A 20,373-nucleotide genomic window follows, 5' to 3' on the forward strand; every position below is an offset into this window, starting at 1 on the left:
AACTTTTTACTGAGTGTACCGATTTTGATGATTTTTAATTTAATCGAAAGCCGATGTTTATCATGTGGTCACATTTAAATTTCATCGAGATATGATTACAACTTTTGGAGTAATCTTTAATATTGCGTATATACTTGACTATTCTTTCGTCTACCTACGTTGCATTAGGTACTTGTCGATATAATTGAAGTCGATTTTTCTTTGTTTGCTTGCAAACACTATTATTATTGAACATAATAAACAGACAAATCATAAATATTTCTAGTTTAATATTAACACGATTTAGGTCAAAAAGTTTGGCATCGGATCTAGGTCACGTTCATAAACCTAATGCAGAAAATACCGACACAGCACAATAACCTCTCCCCTGGCTTGAAGACTCCCCCTTATCTCAATCATATATTCAGTGACGTGAAATTCTGATGTTTGTTTATTTAATTATGATCTTAAATGTGTTTAGAACTTCAGCCAGTTAGTTCACTTGTTCAGCCTAATCCAGATTCATACACTTTTTTATCTTTTATATATAAAAATAATTAGATCATATTTATACATAGATTAAATATACTTAAAAGTCAAATTATAACTAAGCTTTAATCTTCATTTCGGGACTAGCTCATAGTGTGCCATATTTCATTATGATGAGTGAATTTCGTGTAAACATAGCCATATAGTAACAATGTCATGTTAGTAACAATGTTTCTTATAATCTAGTGTTAGTACAGTTACTAACTTTTTACATTTTAACATTTTAACCAATTTCGAAATAATATTTATTAATAATAATAATTTTTAAATATTAATGTGAGTTATGAATTTATCTGCTATACATATAATAAAATGGTAGGAAAGTCAAAACTGTACATTGAATATTTTTTTAAAAGAATACTTGGGGTGTGATCTACAATCGATACCGAAGCCAAAACTATAGTTTTAAAAATTTTTGTCTGTTTGTCTGTATGTATGTCCGGGATAAATTCAAAAAGTACCGCATGGATTCACTTCAAATTTGGCACGAATATTATTAAGAAGTTGGATCAACATATAGGCTACATATTATCACGCTATCACCTACGGGGAACGAGCAGTGAACCTTTATTTCCTCAACGCATTCTGTAACAACGTGTAATCTAACGACGCATATTTGAATGTTGTTGTTATTATGTTAATAACCATGTCATAAGCTAGCTTCACACTATAAATAAAGACATTCTGTAGTATATTTAGTATCAGCATTGCACCCGTGCGAAGCCGGGGCGGTTCGCTATTTATTTATAAAAATTACTTACTAGTATTAGCCTTACGAAATACATAAATTATTACAAAAATGTAACAGGTCTGTGGTGGTGCTGTCTGTACATTTAAGGTACATGAGAAAAAATATTATTTGGACCTTTATCAACGCAAATAGCACCCAAAATAATGATCGTCAGAATTGTTGGCCGTTTGTCTGTTTGTCTGTGCGTTTGTGCACTCTAATCTCAGAAACGGCTCATCCGATTTAAATGTGGTTTGTACTAATATCTTGTGGCAAGCTTAACTTAACATTAAGTGTTTGTTTCACGTCAATCGATTCATAAATAAAAAAGTTGTGCCAATTTAAAGAATCACGTTGGACATGTAAGTCACTATTCCACGCGGACGAAGTCGCGAGCTCAGCTAGTACTATATATAAAAACATAGTAGCAACCATTAAAATAGTTTTTTTTTTTTTGTTACAGATAAAAAAACCGGATGGAAAACAATAGTGTCAGTGAAGTGACGTTATGATGTCATTAGTGTCCGATAGATGGCGTTGTTCGAGATGTGTGATGATAGTGTCAATTGTTGATTATTATTGTTTTCAGTGAAGTGAAGTGAGATGCGAGACGGGTCTAAGCCTGGCCCGAGTGGAAGCTCGTCCGGGCATGTTTTGGATAAGGATAATGATGGTATAGTATTTTTTCTCATTTACTTTTACATATTAATCTATGTACATACATAGTTTTCCATCCACGTGGATGGCATATCAGATATTCAGTTTTCATTCAATAAAATATAGCCTTTACCACTCTGAACATAGTGTGACATATATTACTTTTACATACAACTAGGTAAGCGATTACCGTAGCCTACAGACGCCTGCAACACCAGAAGCATTGCAAGCGAATTGCCGATCCAACCCCAGGAGTTCTGGTTACCTTACCACAGGAACACAACACTGCTTGAAAACAGTATTATTTAGCTGTGATCTTCTGCAAGGCTGAATTACTTCCCCAGTTGGGCTGCTCCAGATTTTGAGCAGGATATGTCCCACTGTGCCCTACGAGATAACTTACTTTTAGTATTTTGTGGTGAAAGAATTTTTAAAATCTGTCCTTAAAAAAGTTAATCCATTTAACATACAAAAAATTACTTTCCTTTTTGTAATACCTCTCCAGTAATTCCTTTTATCCTCCTTCAAAAATAGGTGATGTTCTCCATTCAAATATCCTTTTTACGTGTGATACCTCATAACTTCTTATAGGGTGGACCGATTTCAATGATCCGTTTTTTTATCGAAAGCTAGTGTTTATTGCGGTTCCATTTTAATATGGTCGTGATCTGACGAATATTTTTTATTATCTCCGTGTTATCTCTAAATAAATAATTAACAATAAATTCTATATTTAACCAAATACTGTACATAATCCGCCAAACTGCGTGACAGTTTATCAGCAGAATTAATGCTTGTCAACATATAATTATTATACAGTATTCAATTATTTTTTACTATAAATTTATCATAAAATAATCGACATTAATTAATTAATTCTATATGTATCATAAATTAATCTAACATCATTAAGATAATTAAATAATTTTAAAAAGAAAACTTAATTAAACTTACAATCTCAAACTTATAAATCAATGCTTTTTTCGAACTCGGCTAGTAATTCATTTTTCAATTTGTTTTTTAGAGTCAAATTACTTATTTTTTTTAACACAATTTAAGGACACAGGCCTCCAAAAGTTCGCGTCAAAAATAGCGTGAACTCATGTGTTTTGCCCATAGTCACCACGCTGGGCAGGCGGGTTGGTGACCGCAGGGCTGGCTTTGTCGCACCGAAGATGCCCGTGCGTCTTTGGCCTGTGTATTTCAAGGCCAGTAGTTGGATGGTTATCCAAGTTTACCTATGATGTAATACTGATTAATTGAAGTCGGTTTTTTTCGTTTGAAAGCACATTTATTTCAAATATTTCCCGTCTACAAATATCGGTTAAAACAATTTTCAAAATAATTTGTACGATTTTATTTTTGTGTTATCCACACATTAGGATATTTTTAAACTGAATATAAAATCATCATATCAAAAATTTCGATCTAGCGGGTACATCGTTCCGTAACTTAATTGGCTAGAGCGCCGACACGGTCAGTCGAGGATGCAGGTTCGATCGCCGCTGGAGCGGTCGATTTTTGATATGATATTAAAAAGTGTTTAAAATTTCCTAATGTGTGGGTAACACAAAAATAAAATCGTACATATTAAGAATAGCATGGTGTCGTCTCCTGTTAAAGATTTTCATTGTAATATGAAACTTTGAATAGTTACGGGTTTCTGTTAAGAACTCACTATAGACGGCGCCATGGGTTCGTTTAAACCAAATAAAATAATCATATCAAAAATTTCTATCTAGCGGGTACATCGTTCCATAGCTTAATTGGCTAGAGCGCCGACACGGTCAGTCGGAGACGCGGGTTCGATCCCCGCTGGAGCGGTCAATTTTTGATATGATATTAAAGAAATGCTTAGAATTTTCAAAATAAAAAACAATTGTCACATTTACTTCTTAATACATTTATCGCCTCTTCGTTTTAACACAACCGCGTATAACATTTCAAATACACACGTTGCTAACATTCGAAACTAATTAGACGACTCACACAAACAAACATTACCACACCCCTTAAATGTATATATAAAATTACTACCGTAATACACATATAATCAAACGACAAAATGTACTACAGTACTGGCTTGTTTTAATTAAAAACAACGAACAGAGGCGTCAGCTTACATGTACTAAACCTATTTATTAGAGTCCACGGCGCAGTGTACCGCCAGTTTTCTAAAATGAGTTCTGTTTTTCACGGAAATTTTTTGTTGGTTTTTGTAAAATAAAAATAATAGTGTTATGCCTTCTCAAACCCAATTTAGTTATTTTGACGACGCGTTAGCGCAGCGGTCACAAGCACTGGCAGTGCGCTGGCGGCCGCAGGTTCAACATTTGTATTGGTCATTTTTTTTTTTATATCACTAGGTCGGCAAACAATCGTACGGCTCACCTGATGGTAAGCGATTACTGTAGCTTATAGACACCTGCAACACCAGAAGCATCGCAAGCGCGTTGCCGACCCAATCCCCAATTCCCCCCAGGAGCTCTGGTCACCTTATTCACCAACAGGAACACAATACTGCTTGAAAACAGTATTATTTAGCTGTGATCTTCCCTAAGGTCGAGGTACTTCCTCAGTCGGGCTGCTCTAGATTCAGGCCATGTAGATGTTTATCGTGGTCTGGGCGTTTGTGCTTGTGTATTGTGTGTTTTCGGACCCCCGACACAGGACAAAATCCTACTGGAGGCCGTAGCGTGAAGCATTTATTTATTGTTTATTTGCTAGCTGGCCCCGCGGATTCACCCGCGTTGATTTGAGAAAAAAAAAATAGCCTGAAATAGAAGAAAAACTTTACCAACCGTCAATCATGTTGACGTTGTTTCAAAATTAAAGCCGTCATATATATAATTTTAATAATTAATTAATTTACAAAAACAAAAGCAATAATAAATTTTTTAGTTGTGGATGCCGGTAGAGCAACTGATTATCTATAAAATGATATATAAATTGTGTGGAGTAATTGTGAGGTATTTTCTAAAAAGGGAGGCAAACATCTTAACCTTAGCGTATTCATATTATCTATTTATTTACAATATAAAAGCACCAACCCTTGTCTACATTTAGAAAGAGACCTCCACCCGTCAATTGGACCCTACGGGCTCAATCAATCGATCATATTTGCAAATGTTGCTTATATAATATTTTGTATGGATATGATATTATATGACTTTTAATTTATATATTTTTTTCTATTTTTGCAATATGATTCATTTGCTATACCTTATATATAAAGTTTTTGTGTTATAATGTTAGTTACAATACTCCTCCGAAACGGCTGGACTGATTTTTATGAAATTTTGGGTGTATATCGGGTAGGTCTGAGAATCGGCCAACATGAATTTTTTCATACCCCTGAGTTATAAGAAGGGGATTAAGGGGGTTAATAATTGATATGAAAAAACAACGTTTGCGGGGTCAACTAGTACGAGTACATATATAATATTAATTGAATTATACTTGTCTTTATAATTGTCTTCGGTGCGACAAAGCCAGCCCTGCGGTCACCAACCCGCCTGCTCAACGTGGTGACTATGGGCAAAACACACGAGTTCACTCCATTTTTGGTGCAAACTTGTGGAGGCCTATGTCCAGCAGTGGACTGTATTAGGCTGAAGCCTTTCCTATAGCTTGTTAGGGATACCTTATGTACCCCGCGAATTTTCAAATTTTTGACTATAATTTATCCTTAATGGTAACAACACAACAGAAAATACAGCTAAAAATTCTTATACTGCATTTTGTACCTATGTTTAAATTCAAATAGATAAAAATATTTTTATACTGAGGTAGGGCACAGCAGGAATTTCCTGCTCAAAATCTGGAGCAGCCCGACTGGGGTAGTACCTCGACCTTACAGAAGATCACAGCTAAATAATACTGTTTTCAAGCAGTATTGTGTTCCTGTTGGTGAGTAAGGTGACCAGAGTAAGGGATTGGGGATTGGGTCGGCAACGCGCTTGCGATGCTTCTGGTGTTGCAGGTGTCTATAAGCTACGGTAATCTCTTACCATCAGGTGAGCCGTACGCTTGTTTGCCGACCTAGTGATATAAAAAAAATATTTATACAAATAATATTAATATTAATACAATGATGAAAAGTTTGTTCAAACGTGCTAATCACGAGAGCTAGTGGTACAAATTGAAAAATTATTTTTGTGTTGTATAGTATATAGGCTAGCCGAGGAAGGCTTATAGGCTATAAAGTATTTTAGTAATTTTATCTCAAATTAACGCGGACGAAATCGCTGGACACGGCTAGTGTTTATAATAAAACTGAAACAAGTACAATTGCGTACGTTGAAGGTATTTTGAGAAAACAATTTGGAGCGTACTCCACAGTAATTGATAAATAAAATATTGTAGATGTTTTAATTTTTTTTTTGCTTTTTGAGTTTCAGTTTGAATTTTGGCCATATATAAGGAAACTGGACATGATTTAGAGACGATATGTTTATATTAGGGGCTAGGATACTGAAATAGATTACTTTTTCCCTGAAATTCAGTACGAGTCACTTGGGACTAGATAAATGTCAAATGATTATTTGTCATTACATAGTATAAAACAAAGTCGCTTCCCGCTGTACGTATGCTTAGATCTTTAAAACTAAGCAACGGATTTTGATGCGGTTTTCTTTAGTAAATAAAACAATTCTAGAGAAAGGTTTATATGTATAATATATGCAAAATATAGTAGAGGAGCACTGATTGGTTTTGCAACCGTGCGAAGCCGGGGCGGGTCGCTAGTTTCTAATATGTTTATGCGTTGTCCAATTTCATTAATTATATTTTTGTTTTAGTGCCACAGCAGGAAATATCCTGCTCAAAATACCTTAGAGATCACAGCTAAATAGTACTGCTTTCAAGCAGTGTTGTGTTCCCGTGTGAGTTAGGTGACCAGAGTTAGGGGAATTAGGGGTAGGATCGGCAACCCGCTTGCGACACTTCTGGTGTTGCAGGCGTCTATAAGCTACGGTAATCGCTTACCATCAGGTGAGCCGTACGCTTGTTTGCCGACCTAATTGTACATTTGTTACTACAGAAATTACTTTAATATCAAAATAATTTGAAACCTCAAATAATACGCATTATTAGTTTACTCCTCGCTGATTCTGATGATTTTCAAAGCTTAATTCCGTTCTACGGAATCTTTTCTGTATAAGAAAGTATGAAATATAGCCTCGTTTGGTCATGCTCACATTAAATAGTCTGACAAAAAAAGTTAAAGGGCTCCACATTTCACTTCTGAGATTTAAAAGATGTAGCAACTTTTACAAATGTTCTGGTGGTCACTGCTGGCCTTATGCCCAGGTAAAACTTAAAATTATTTTACAGCAAATATAGTAAGCGGACGCGTTGGCGCAACGGTCACAGTATTAGTTTGTGGCTGTTGCGCTGGCGATTGCGGGTTCGATCCCCGCACATGACAAACATTTGTATCGGCCATACAGATGTTTACTATGGTCTGGGTGTTTGTGCAGTCCTCGCGAGTCTCCCCACCGTACCTCGGAGAGCACGTTAAGCCGTCGGTCCCGGTTGTTATCATGTACACCTGATAGCGATCGTTACTAATAGTAGGGAATATATCCGCCAACCCGCATTAGAGCAGCGTAGTGGATTATGCTCTGATCCTTCTCCTACATGCGGAAAGAGGCCTATAGCAGTGAGATATTACAGGCTGAAGCGTATAGTAATCGTGACGTCAACTTCAACGATACACAATGAACGCCGACAGTCATTATTTCTGCAACAAAACTCAGCGATATCAGGAATCTACTAAATGACAGTAAACAATGTAACAAGTAATCATTGCTGTGGTTAATTTGAGAAGTTTTGTTCGCATCTAATTTCACGAATGGTTGGTCTCGCTTCTAGCTCAGTTTGTAATTATGTGTAAAATATACATACAAACATATAAAGTTTAGCTGAAGTCGTGATAGCCTCACGTGAGGATTTCGAAAGTCCCTTATGGTAGTGACGAGGGTACTGATACAACTTTACGTTTAACTAGCCGTGTCCGCGACTTCATCCGCGTTTCATTTAACAAAATAGTTATTGCTCAATACGCAGAGTTATAACAAAAAACTTAAAATAAAAGTAGCCTAGTTTTACCTTATTACATCAGCTATCTGTCAGTAAAAGTCCCATCAAAATCGGTCCAGCCGTTTCAGAGATTAGCCGGAACAAACAGACAGACAGACAGAAAGACAGGCAAAAATTATAAAAAATGTTATTTTGATATGTGTACCGTGTCCATATGCATTTAGTAAAAATCGGTTATTTTCATATTACAAACAGACACTCCAATTTTATTTATTTGTATAGATTAAATTACAAACTATATGATAGTTCCTTCCGTGACCATGGTTACTGTAAAGTATCCGAAACGTCGGGCATCCAAAGAACTTAATAAGCCATGATAAAATCCGGAAAAGTTGATTCATTATAATAAGTGAAATTCGCGTAAACATTGGAAAACAATATACAATCTATTAGCTGAAGATTTAATTTAATGATTTAAAGTCATAATCATTAACAAGCCTGTAATTTTAAGTTGTGTAACGGATGAAGTCGTAATCAAAAATTCCTTTAAAATGACCTTTGAATGATTATTTTAAAAATTATAATTATGTTAGTATTAAGTGTGTTAATAATAGTAAATATGGAGCTACCACCAATTTGGAAGCCCAGTGCTACTAGACCCATTATGACTTATTTTCTGGTGTATCATTATACCTAGGTCTAACTTTTCTATTTTGATTTTGGGACTTTTTACAGCAAGGCCGGAAATGTCAGTCCCATAACGCACCAATAATAATTGACAATTCAACTATATATTCTATTCTTCATTTCTATTAGAATTTAAAACTTTAAATTGTCAACGCTGATTCCGACTTTGGAAATGATACATGTGCCATGTTTTATATAATAAACAAATGCTGACTAAAATAAAAATTATTAGAAATCTTAAATAAATATAAAATAACAAATTTACTTAAGTACCCTAAAATGCCATGCCACTTCTGGTCTGTGTTTGATCCGTGTATATTCCACGCAATCGATCGCTGCGTAAACAGAGTCTTACATTTCTACCCATTTCGGTTTTGTTTTTTCTTTTGTATTTGATTCTCAGTGATACTAATGTATATATAGTTAAATTTTTTATGTTATTAAATTTATTGTGAATCTTTATGAGAATTAAGTTTATATCCAATATATAAAATTCTCGTGTCGCGGTGTTTGTAGTTAAACTCCTCCGAAACGGCTGGATCGATTCTCATGAAATTTTGTGTGCATATTGGGTAGGTCTGAGAATCGAACAACATCTATTTTTCACACCCCTAAGTTATAAGAGGGGGGGGGGGGTTAAGGAGGGCTCATATAGGCAAAGATGTGAAGACTAACATATGAAGCACTCGAATCCGCCTAATTCAAAAGTTATATCAAACCCAATTTGTATTACATTTACTTTTAAGACTTGTTTCGCTACAATAGTATACATATTCTTGTAAATTGTTTTATTAATTAATTTAACAATTTTTATACGTAAAAAATTATACACATAATATATTTGTCATGGAGATTCATGTATAATGGGTGTGTGCTTGTCCCTATAAGAGATATTTCTATATATGATATATATATTTCTTCCAACACACTCAAAAAGTAACGGTTACAGGCAGGAATTAAAGTAGGTTTATTTTTCATATACATAAACAACGTCCACTGGCTAAGCCTCCCCGTTCTTTTTTTCTTTTTTTCTCCATCTAGAATTATCGCTGATCATCCCGTCACATGACCTGCTTTCTTAACAAGGACGTCAGACCCCCAATGTATTTCTGTCGACTTTTTCATCAGACAACATATTTTTGAAGTGTAACTTCTAAGGGTAAAATTATTAGGGATCAAACAAGTCACGCGTCATGAATTATTAAACGTCCATAGCGCGTTGAATACACCGGTTCTCATCCGATCACCGAAATTAAGCAACATTGGGCACGGTCAGTACTTGGATGGGTGACCGCCTGGGAACACTGCGTGTCACGCAGCGTGTTAGCTTTTTGTTTTTTGTTTTTCAATTCGTTTTTTTATTATTTTGCCAAAGAAGTTTTTTTTGATACTACTTAGTCGGCAAACAAGCGTACGATTAACCCGATGGTAAGCGATTACAGTAGCTCATAGACGGCTGCAATACGAAAAGCACCGCAAGCACTTTTTCGACCCTACCCCCAAACCCTCCAGGAGTTCTGGTCACCTTATTCACCACAGAAATACAAACTATTTGAAAGCACTCTTATTTAGCTGCTATCTTCTTTAAGGTCCGCGGTACTTCCCCGAAATATTTCTTACTGTACCCCACATCAGTTTTATTTTATTATATTTATTTATTTACCTTATTTAAGTTAGTAAAAAAATCTTCTAAACATCCATAACTAATTACTATTTGTTACAACCGCTTTGGTAAAAAATAAAATATTTTAAGCCTAATAATGAATAATTTATGTTGCAGGTTCATCGGCTGAAGACAGTAGTTATGAAGAATTGGCTACGCTGAAAACGCTACTGAATTTTCCTGAAGAAGTGGCTCTCAGATTAACGGATACAGAATACAAAATATTTTACCAGGTAAGTGAAATGTTTGAGACCATAGTGTATTGGTAAATAGCATTATTTTAATGGCAATAACAATTTAATGTCGATGGTGGAGGAACCTTAAAAAAGGAGGAGGTTGCCAATTCGATTGTATATTTTAATGTGTGTTAAACTCATAAATTTTAACTAGGCGGACCGATTTTGATTATTCTTTTTTGACCGTAAGTTGCTTGTCAAGAGGTCCCATTTAAATTTGATCCAGATCTGTCGTGTACTTTTTAACCAAATTCCAAAAAAGGTGGAGGTTATCAATTGTTCTGAATTTTTATTTTTTGTATGTTACCTCAGAACTTTTTACTGGATTGACTGATTTCGATTATTCTTTTTTTAAGCGATGGATGGTGCGTGTCATGTTGTGCCATTTAAATTTCATTGAAATCTAACAGGTGCTTTTATTTATGTGACGTTGTCGATAGATGGCGTTAATAGAAACTATTTCGGTTCGAACTATCGATCAATTAATGATGTTACACTGTCGAATCTTCTATAATGTAGTGTATATTATCCACTAGAGGGCAGTGGCTGTTTATTTAGTTAGTTTCAATTGAAAACTGATTTTTGTATGGTCCCATCGAGATCAGACTTTTGTAATTGTAGTCGATTTTTTTTTCGTTTGCGACCCCAATTGCGAACACAATTATTAAGTTATTTCTAATAATGCGAATTTCCTTGAATATTTTTTCGTTTACCGATAATATATTACTTGTCGATGTAATGCAATTTATTTTTGTTTGCGAGCAAACATTATTATACGGAGCGAATATTTGACTATGTACAAACGATCTTTGAGTTTTTATCTCGTGGGTGTGTTTAAAGTGCCTCAGAAGGCAAATAAAGCCACCAGTCCCAGCCTTAATTCACATATCTATACATATAATAAAATGGTAGGAAAGTCAAAACTGTACATTGAATATTTTTTTAAAAGAATACTTGGGGTGTGATCTACAATCGATACCGAAGCCAAAAATATAGTTTTTAGAATTTTTGTCTGTTTGTCTGTATTCATGTCCGGGATAAACTCAAAAAGTACTGCATGGATTTACTTCAAATTTGGCACGAATATTATTGAGAAGTCGGGTCAACATATAAGCTACTATCTTGCTATCACCTACGGGGAACGAGCAGTGAACCTTTATTTCTTCAACGCCTTTTGTAAAAACGCGTAATCTAACGACACATATTTGAATTTTGTTGTTATTATGTTAATAATCATACTATAAGCTAGCTTCACCGGAGCGGGTCGCTAGTACTTGATAACTATCGTTGCAGCAGTGGCATATTACAGGCTGAAGCGCGTAAAATAATTAATTATTAATAAAATTTTATACAACAAAACTTTGACTTGAAATAATATTTAAATAGGCTTTCAAAAGGGACAATTGAATGCAAATTAAATTTTATATTTTACGTTTGTCATCGAAATCTTTTTGATTGTGAAATCCCTTTGGATTCCTCTATTCATCTATTTCTCTTTGTAAGCTTTTTGATAATTATTATTAAAATGGACAGTTTTTTTTTTAAATCCAATATATAAAATTCTCGTGTCGCGGTGTTTGTAGTTAAACTCCTCCGAAGTAGTCCACGCCTAATTTTTTTTTTAATTTTTAGATCAACTACTTATTTTTTATTTTATTATGATGTCTCTCTTCCCGTGGGTATCGTAAGAGGCGACTAAGGGATAATACAATTCCACTACTACCTTGGAACTTATAAAACCGGCTATATGGCGAGATAACCATTCAACAGCTGGCTTTGAAATACACAGGCCGAAGACGGGCAGCAGCGTCTTCGGTGCGACAAAGCCAGCTCTGCGGTCACCAACCCGCCTGCCCAGCGTGGTGATTATGGGCAAAACACATGAGTTCACGCCATTTTTGGCGTGAACTTATGGAGGCCTATGTCCAGCAGTGGACTGTGATAGGCTGAAATGATAATGATGATGATGATACACATACAAACATTTCAAAGAAAAAAAATTAAAATAACCGCTTTTTACTGAATTGATATGTTTGTTTATACGGGACATATACTAAAATAACATTTTTTTATAAATTTTGTCTGTCTGTCGGTTTGTCCCCGTTAATCTCTGAAACAGCCGAACCGATTTTGACTGAACTTTCACTACCAGATAGCTGATGAAATAAGTAGTAAGTTAGGCTAATTTTATTTTAGTTTTTTTTTTATTACTGCGAACTGAACACTAACTGCTTTGTTAAATTCCACGCGGACGCACAACAGCTAGTTTGAAATAAAATCAAAAACAACTCTATTGATGTAAACTTCAAAAAATCCATTTAAATCTATATTTTACGAATTCAAATTATCTTTGATACAATGAATCTTTTATGTTTAATGTGAAGCCACCAGCGACAACCTATAGATATGTATTCTGACCAGTAATTGAACTCACGAATTTCATTGAAACTTTACGTACCACTGTACCAGAGGGGTAGTAATATTAAGAATTATAAAGTTAGCCGTTAGTAATCGTTAATATACGCTTACGCTTCAGCCTGTAATATCCCACTACTGGGCATAGGCCTCATTCCCCATGTAGGAGAAGGATCAGAACTTAATCCACCACTCTACTCCAATGCGGGTTGGCGGATATATGCCCTACTATGAGTAACGATCGCTATCAGGTGTACATGATAATGACCGGGACCGCCGGCTTAACATGCTCTCCGAGGCACGGTGGGGAGACCCACAAGGACTACACAAACACTCATCGTATCGTTAACATAAATTTAAATAATACCCAAAAGCAAGGATATTAATTTTTTTTTAAATATAAAGTTCAAATTTATATTTTGCTGATTGTGAAACTTTTTCTAAGGTTTTATCGTTAAGAATATCTCATTATTGGGTCTATTCGCGTTCAGGGAAAAATTAAATTAAATGTATTGATTTTGTGACTATGCTTGGAGTCTCTCTCAAAGATGGGATTAGAAATGAGACTATGCGCGAGAGAACGAAAGTAACCGACATAGCCCACAGGATTAGAAAGTTGAAGTGTCAGTGGGCTCGTCAACTGTGTCGCAGTACTGATGGAGCAGACGTATCCTAGAGTGGAGATCGCGTTTTGGCAAATATAGTGTGGAGCGTCCTCTTGCGCTGGACGGGATTGAGGATTGAGGGCGTGAACTTGGGAAGGCTTATGTCCAGCAGTGGACTACTATAGGCTAAAGCGATGCTAAAACTGATATATATTTATATTGATGCTATATTTTATGGAAGATATTAGCAATTTTATGACAAAACACAATTGTTTGTTTCGAAGAGTAACTGCAGAGTTTTTTGCCGATTATTCTCAACAGAATCTACATCACGAATCGGTGGTAGCTTCTTGTGGTGTTTTTTTAATTTGTATAATTGTGTTTGCTCGCAAATGAAAAAAAAATTCAATTACATCGACTTAAAGGTTCATAAACGACGAAGTTATCCCCGAACATACATAAAATATATATATACGGTCGAATTGAGTAATCTCATCCTTTATTGAAGTCGGTTAAAAAAGCTATCAGTCGTGATTATTATCACACACAACTGATAGCGATTGTTACTCATATTATAGTTTTTTTTTTTTTTTTTTTATATCACTAGGTCGGCAAATAAGCGTACGGCTCACCTGATGGTAAGACATTACCGTAGCTTAAAGACGCTTACAATACCAGAGGCATCGAAAGCGCGTTGCCGACCAAAGTCCCAATCCTCCCAGGAGGTCTGGTCACCTTACTCACCAACAGGAACACAATACTGCTTGAAAACATTATTATTTAGCTGTGGTCTTCTGTAATATTATGGTATTGTTATTATTTCCGACAATCCAAAGTGGAGCAGCGTGGTGGATTAAGCTCCGTCCTTTAATCAATATGGAGAAAGAGACCAGCCGTTGAATGTATAACAAAGCAAAATATTTCTCATCCCTAAATGCTAATTCTCTCTGACCCTTTTAAAGTATTGATTTACTTTATTTATAAGTTGAACTACGAGACAACGTGGTTGTGATATCCGGATATTTTGGTACAGATTAGTTTTTACCCTCATTAAATAAGAGTTAAACTTAACCTTGAGCAATTGATTGTATTATTATATTATATTATTACTAGCTTAATAATAGAGGTTGGTGGTAGAAGGGTGAAAATTTAGGGCTATATGTATTTTTCAACGCCAAATCATAATAAAATAAAGAATAAATGATTTATCTAAAAACTAAAAAAATAGGGGTGGACTACCCTTAACTTTTAGGGGTATGAAAAATAGATGTTGATCGATTCTCAGACCTACCCGATATGCACACAAAATTTCATGAGATCAGTCAAGCCGTTTCGGAGGAGTTTAACTACAAACACCGCGACACGAGAATTTTATATATTAGATTTTTCTATATTCTATATTATGTTATGATATTAGAATACATTATTGTTAAGCCCGCCTTTTGAACACTTTTATTAGTGTATTTATTGTATATATATAAGTCGGTTTTTTTTCGTTTGCCAGCAAACACAATTATTATAATGACTTGGTACGTAGATATGAAGATCCAGAATAACGCATAGACTGTTTATCCTGAACTTCCCACGGGATCACAAATTACTCGGGGGAGTCACGAAAAACATTAAACAAAAAGGAAAACCCCTCATCCCAAAGCATTCTTAATTTCAACCGTGAAAAATCATTACACCGTCTCTTGAAAGGTAGTAAATGGCTGGCTTAACGCCCAGATGTTGATTAGCAAAAAACATTTAAACAATACTGCTAGAACAAAATCAACCTTATTTAAATGGCATTAAAACACGTTTTAATTTAAATCCTTTAATACGAAATTCGCATAAATTATTTCGCTAGGTACAAACCACGCAAATATGGCGGTATATGTTCGTCTCTTTCTTTTCTTTGCGTTAGAGCGAGATGGATAGATCCACGTGTAGATTTCATTTTAGACCGCGAAATGTATCTTTCAGTTATAATGTTTTACGTGAAAAGTTTTTAATAACATTTGATTCGGTCACTGTAGCGGTTTCCGATTATAACTTAGATATATATTGTTTCGTTGTTGGGCTTCATATCTTAATGTATTATATATAGTGACTTTTTGGTGGTAGTTTTATATATATATATTACTAGCTGTACCCGTCGCGCGTTGCTACGCTTTTTTTATTTATTTTTTTGGTAGTACTAACTCAAAAACACAACACCTTGCTGAAGATCTCTTGCTGAAGATCATAATAATGATCAAATGCATAGTTTCAGTTCTATAAAGGACATACAAACAAACTTTCATTTATATATATATATATATATAGACTAGGTCGGCAAACAAGCGCGCAACTCACCTAATGGTAAGCGATTACCGTAGCTTATAGACGTCTGCAACACCAGAAGCATCGCTAGCGCGTTCCTATCCTATCCAGGAGCTCTGGTCACCTTACTCACCAATAGGCACACAACACTGCATGAAAACATTATTATTTATCTGTGACCTTCTGTAACATCGAGGTACTGCCCCAGTCGGGCTGTTCCATATCTAGTTTTAGTCTCCTGGGGGCAATTGGGGATAGGGTCGGTAACGCGCTTGCGATACTTCAGGTATTGCAGACGTCTATAAGCTACCGTAATCGCTTTTCATTATGTGAACCGTACGCTTGTTTGTCGACCTAGTTGTATTTAAAAAAAATTGTGGACACTCATATTTCTCCATTACTGTAAATCATGGTGTGATATATTAAAGCCTATATTAATCTTTATAGTTGTAGCTTCATAACGATATTCTTTTCAAGTGTCTTCTGTATTTTTCGGAGTTAATTGTTTACAAACAAACCTCACGCGGCCGTAAGGCTTTACGTGTACCATAAAAAACCCCATAACACGTAATTTCGTTATCGCGACTATGGAATCGAATAATATATATACTTCATTGCACTAAAAACAGAATATATAGAAAAATTACATGTATAGTTGATGGCAAAAGTGGACTTATCCCAGAGATCTCTTCCAGTCAACCAATGGTCATAAGAGTGAGTGTCATATAGCGACACAGTGCAAGAAATAATATAGTAAAGAAAATAGTTGAATAACTGTAATATATTACAAACTTACAAGTATAAATACATACACACATACATATATATACATACCTTATATTTATATATACATACATAATATAATAATAAATAATATAAGTTTTTTTTATATATAGACTAGCGCTTGACTGCGATCTCACCTGATGGTAAGTGAAGATGCAGCCTACGGTGGTGCGCGCTTGCCTAAAAGATGCCTATTCACTCTTGATTTGAAGATACCCAAGTTATAAGTTTATTTCAGACGAAGGTCAACACAAGGAAAAGCATACAAAATAGTTTACGCAAAACAAAGTAATAACAACAAAATAAATCAATTTAGAACACAAACAAAGGATTATATAGATGATATTACATTAAATATACCTAACATTCATCCTACGGCATCAAAGAATATAGCCACCCCCTCTCTTGTCTCCCGTGGGTGTCGTAAGAGGCGACTAAGGGATAACACAGTTCCGCTACCACCTTGGAACTTAAAAGCCGACCGGTGGCGGGATAACCATCCAATTGCTGGCTTTAGACATACACAGGCCGAAGACGGGTAGCTGCGTCTTCGGTGTGACAAAGCCAGCCCTGCGGTCACCAACCCGCCGTCCCAGCGTGGTGACTATGGGCAACACATATGAGTTCGCGCCATTCTTGTGGAGGCCTATGTCCAGCAGTGGACTGCAATAGGCTGAAATGATGATGATGATGATGAAACATTCACATAGTATACCTACGTTCATTCATCATCACAAATTAGTTACACCGTGAGAAAGATTTTGAAGATGATATAACATTTAATACTAAAATTTGCTTGAAAACACCTATAAAATATCTAATTGAATAAATATAATAAAATATTAGACTGTGAAACATCGTGTAGTTATAGGCTATAAAATGTAGCCGATATATTAAAAGGCGATAGCGGATTCTCCGGTTTAGCTTGTCTATGACTGTTTATGACATAGAATAATCACGTAACTGAGGTAGGGCACAGCAGGAATTTCCTGCTCAAAATATGGAGCAGCCCGACTGGGGTAGTACCTCGACCTTACAGAAGATCATAGCAAAATAATACTGTTTTCAAGCAGTGTTGTGTTCCCGTTGGTGAGTAAGGTGACCAGAGCTCCTGGGGGGATTGGGGATTGGGTCGGCAACGCGCTTGCGATGCTTCTGGTGTTGCAGGCGTCTATAAGCTACGGTAATCGCTTACCATCAGGTGAGCCGTACGCTTGTTTGCCGACCTAGTGACATAAAAAAAACGTCATGTTGATTTGTTTAGTTGTTTCATAATATATGCTACCGTGATGATAGAAAAATGAAATGAAGTTAAAAAAAGTGGGTGTGTACTTATGTACGCACGTAAGAAGTTATACTTCATTGGCTAACTTCACGTTGCTAACTTCTTCGTTGACTAGCTAACTTCAGGGTGTCGGTTTTTTTGTGACGGTGTGCGCGCGCGTCCTAAAAATTACTCTCATCATTTTTCCCTAACACGCAAAAAGAAGTATAACTTCAAATAATTGTATTTGGTAGCAAAGGAAAAAAAAACCGACTTCAAATCGACAACGTAAGTAGACGAAGTCGACGTTTCCGAGGGTTTCCCTCGATTTTTCTGGGATCCCATCATCAGATCCTAGTTTCCTTATCATGGTACTTACCCTTGGTATATCACCTTTCCAACAAAAAAAGAATTATCAAAATCGATTCATAAACGACGAAGTTATCTCCGAACATACATAAAAAACGACTTGGACTACGTTGATATAGTAATTATTAATTATTATTATTAATAAATAAATGTGCTGTGTGGCTACGGCATTAAAGAATATGGCCACCCCCTCTCTTCCCGTGGGTGTCGTAAGAGGCGACTAAGGGATAACACAGTTCCACTACTACCTTAGAACTTAAAAAGCCGACTGATGGCGGGATAACTATCCAACTGCTGGCTTTGAAATACACAGGCCGAAGACGGGCAGCAGCGTCTTCGGTGCGACAAAGCCAGCACTGCGGTCACCAACCCGCCTGCCCAGCGTGGTGACTATGGGCAAAACACATGAGTTCACGTTATTTTTGGCGTAAACTTGTGGAGGCCTATGTCCTGCAGTGGACTGTATAGGCTGTAATGATGATGATATTAAATAAATACTTAAAAATGATATTACACTCCAGAGAAACAATTACGAACAAATCTAAAAAAAAGCATAAAAACATAATAAAAAAACAAAGCACGTAAAACCGCACGGCTAAACAAGTTTTACACATCATATTTATGACGTCACCCCCGTCACTCGCAGGCCTCCCCCACCACCCCCTATAATTTAATACACAGAGAGATATTTCCCATAAGCGTCCCCTGATTCGATTTCCCATATATGAACCACTTAGATCTGACGTTGGAGAGATGGTACAGGTGATAGGGTAGGGAGGCAAGCCGTAATTTAGGGGTTTCGAATCTGGTCGTCACTGGATTTACAAATAAATTGATTTTAAAATTAATAATAATTTGTAAGCTACACAACAACCGCTTGAAACACCAACGGTTTGCAGGTTTGATTCCCGCTCGGTATGGATATTTGTATTTATATATTTATTTCCAGTTTGGATGTCTGTCCTTGTATGTTTTCGCACCGTGCCTTGGAGAGCACGGACAGCCGTTGGTCCAGGTTGTTATCATGTACACCTGATAGCGATCGTTACTCATAGTAGGGAATATATCCACCAATCCGCATCGAGCAGCGTGGTGGATTAAGCTCCAATCCTTCTTTTACATAGAGAAAGAGGCTTATGCCCAGTAGTGGCCTGAATGCATGCATATAAGCTACATACATACACACTCACGCGCGTGCATGGGCACACACAAACACAAAGATGGCTAACATACTAACACACTAACATAGCAAATTCTCTCGATGGGATTAAAATTCACATTTCAATTATTGCATATTTCTATTCTCTAATCAGAAGTTGTACTTTATTCGTTAAAGCAAAATAGACCGCCTAATAACCTATCATAAACTTATCTGCTGGATAAATTTTATCGCCCACCTATAAAAATGTCAGAATGTCATCGTCATATAGATATTAATATTATCTTGAACGTATAAAAATTTAATGTTACATGGTAATTAAGACACAATGGATTTTACCACCTAAATTATACAACTAGTGATGGGTATTCACACTATCGATAATATGTTATTTATACTAATATTATAAAGCTGAAAAGTTTGATTGTTTGTTTAAGTGCCCTAAACTCAGGAACAGCTGGTTCGAATTGAAAAACTATTTTTGGGTTGGAAAGCCAATACATCAAAGAAGGCTATGTTTTTTGTCAAATCAACGCGTGTGAAACCGCTGTACACAGTAGATTATAAACTATATTTTAAAAAAAAAACTAACTTCAAATTCTGTACACTAGACATTTTAAATATATTAAACTTTAATATTTTGGATGGTAGTCTTAAATATACTCGTAATATAGCGGTGGGATGAAAATAATATCTATCTTATATACAAAATTCTCGTGTCTTAGTTACGATACTCCTCCGAAACGGCCGGACCGATTTTTATGAAATTTTGTGTGCATATCGGGTTGGTCTGAGAATCGGCCAACATTTATTTTTCATATCCCTAAGCTATAGGGAGGGGGTTTAGGGGGTTAATAACATATACTGCCAAAACAACGTTAGCGGGATCAGCTCAATGGTTTTTAATGAAACTATATATGATTTGAGT

The 20,373-nt window shown here is 35.8% G+C and overlaps 1 protein-coding gene and 1 pseudogene across 1 annotated transcript in view; both read left to right on the forward strand.

Moving 5' to 3' along the window:
- Positions 1 to 1,861: 1,861 nt before the first annotated feature.
- Positions 1,862 to 20,373, forward strand: part of LOC123666933 (1-phosphatidylinositol 4,5-bisphosphate phosphodiesterase epsilon-1-like) — a 165,805-nt gene continuing 147,293 nt past the window's right edge. Inside the window, exons 1-2 of the mRNA XM_045600946.1 lie at positions 1,862 to 1,931; positions 10,425 to 10,540. Coding sequence (XP_045456902.1) covers positions 1,862 to 1,931; positions 10,425 to 10,540 — 186 coding nt within the window. The remainder of the gene's footprint in view (positions 1,932 to 10,424; positions 10,541 to 20,373) is intronic.
- On the forward strand, positions 9,846 to 9,964 carry LOC123667333 (annotated as a pseudogene).

This window comes from Melitaea cinxia, chromosome 27 (genome assembly GCF_905220565.1).
Source record: "Melitaea cinxia chromosome 27, ilMelCinx1.1, whole genome shotgun sequence".
Classification (NCBI taxonomy): Eukaryota; Metazoa; Arthropoda; class Insecta; order Lepidoptera; family Nymphalidae; genus Melitaea; species Melitaea cinxia.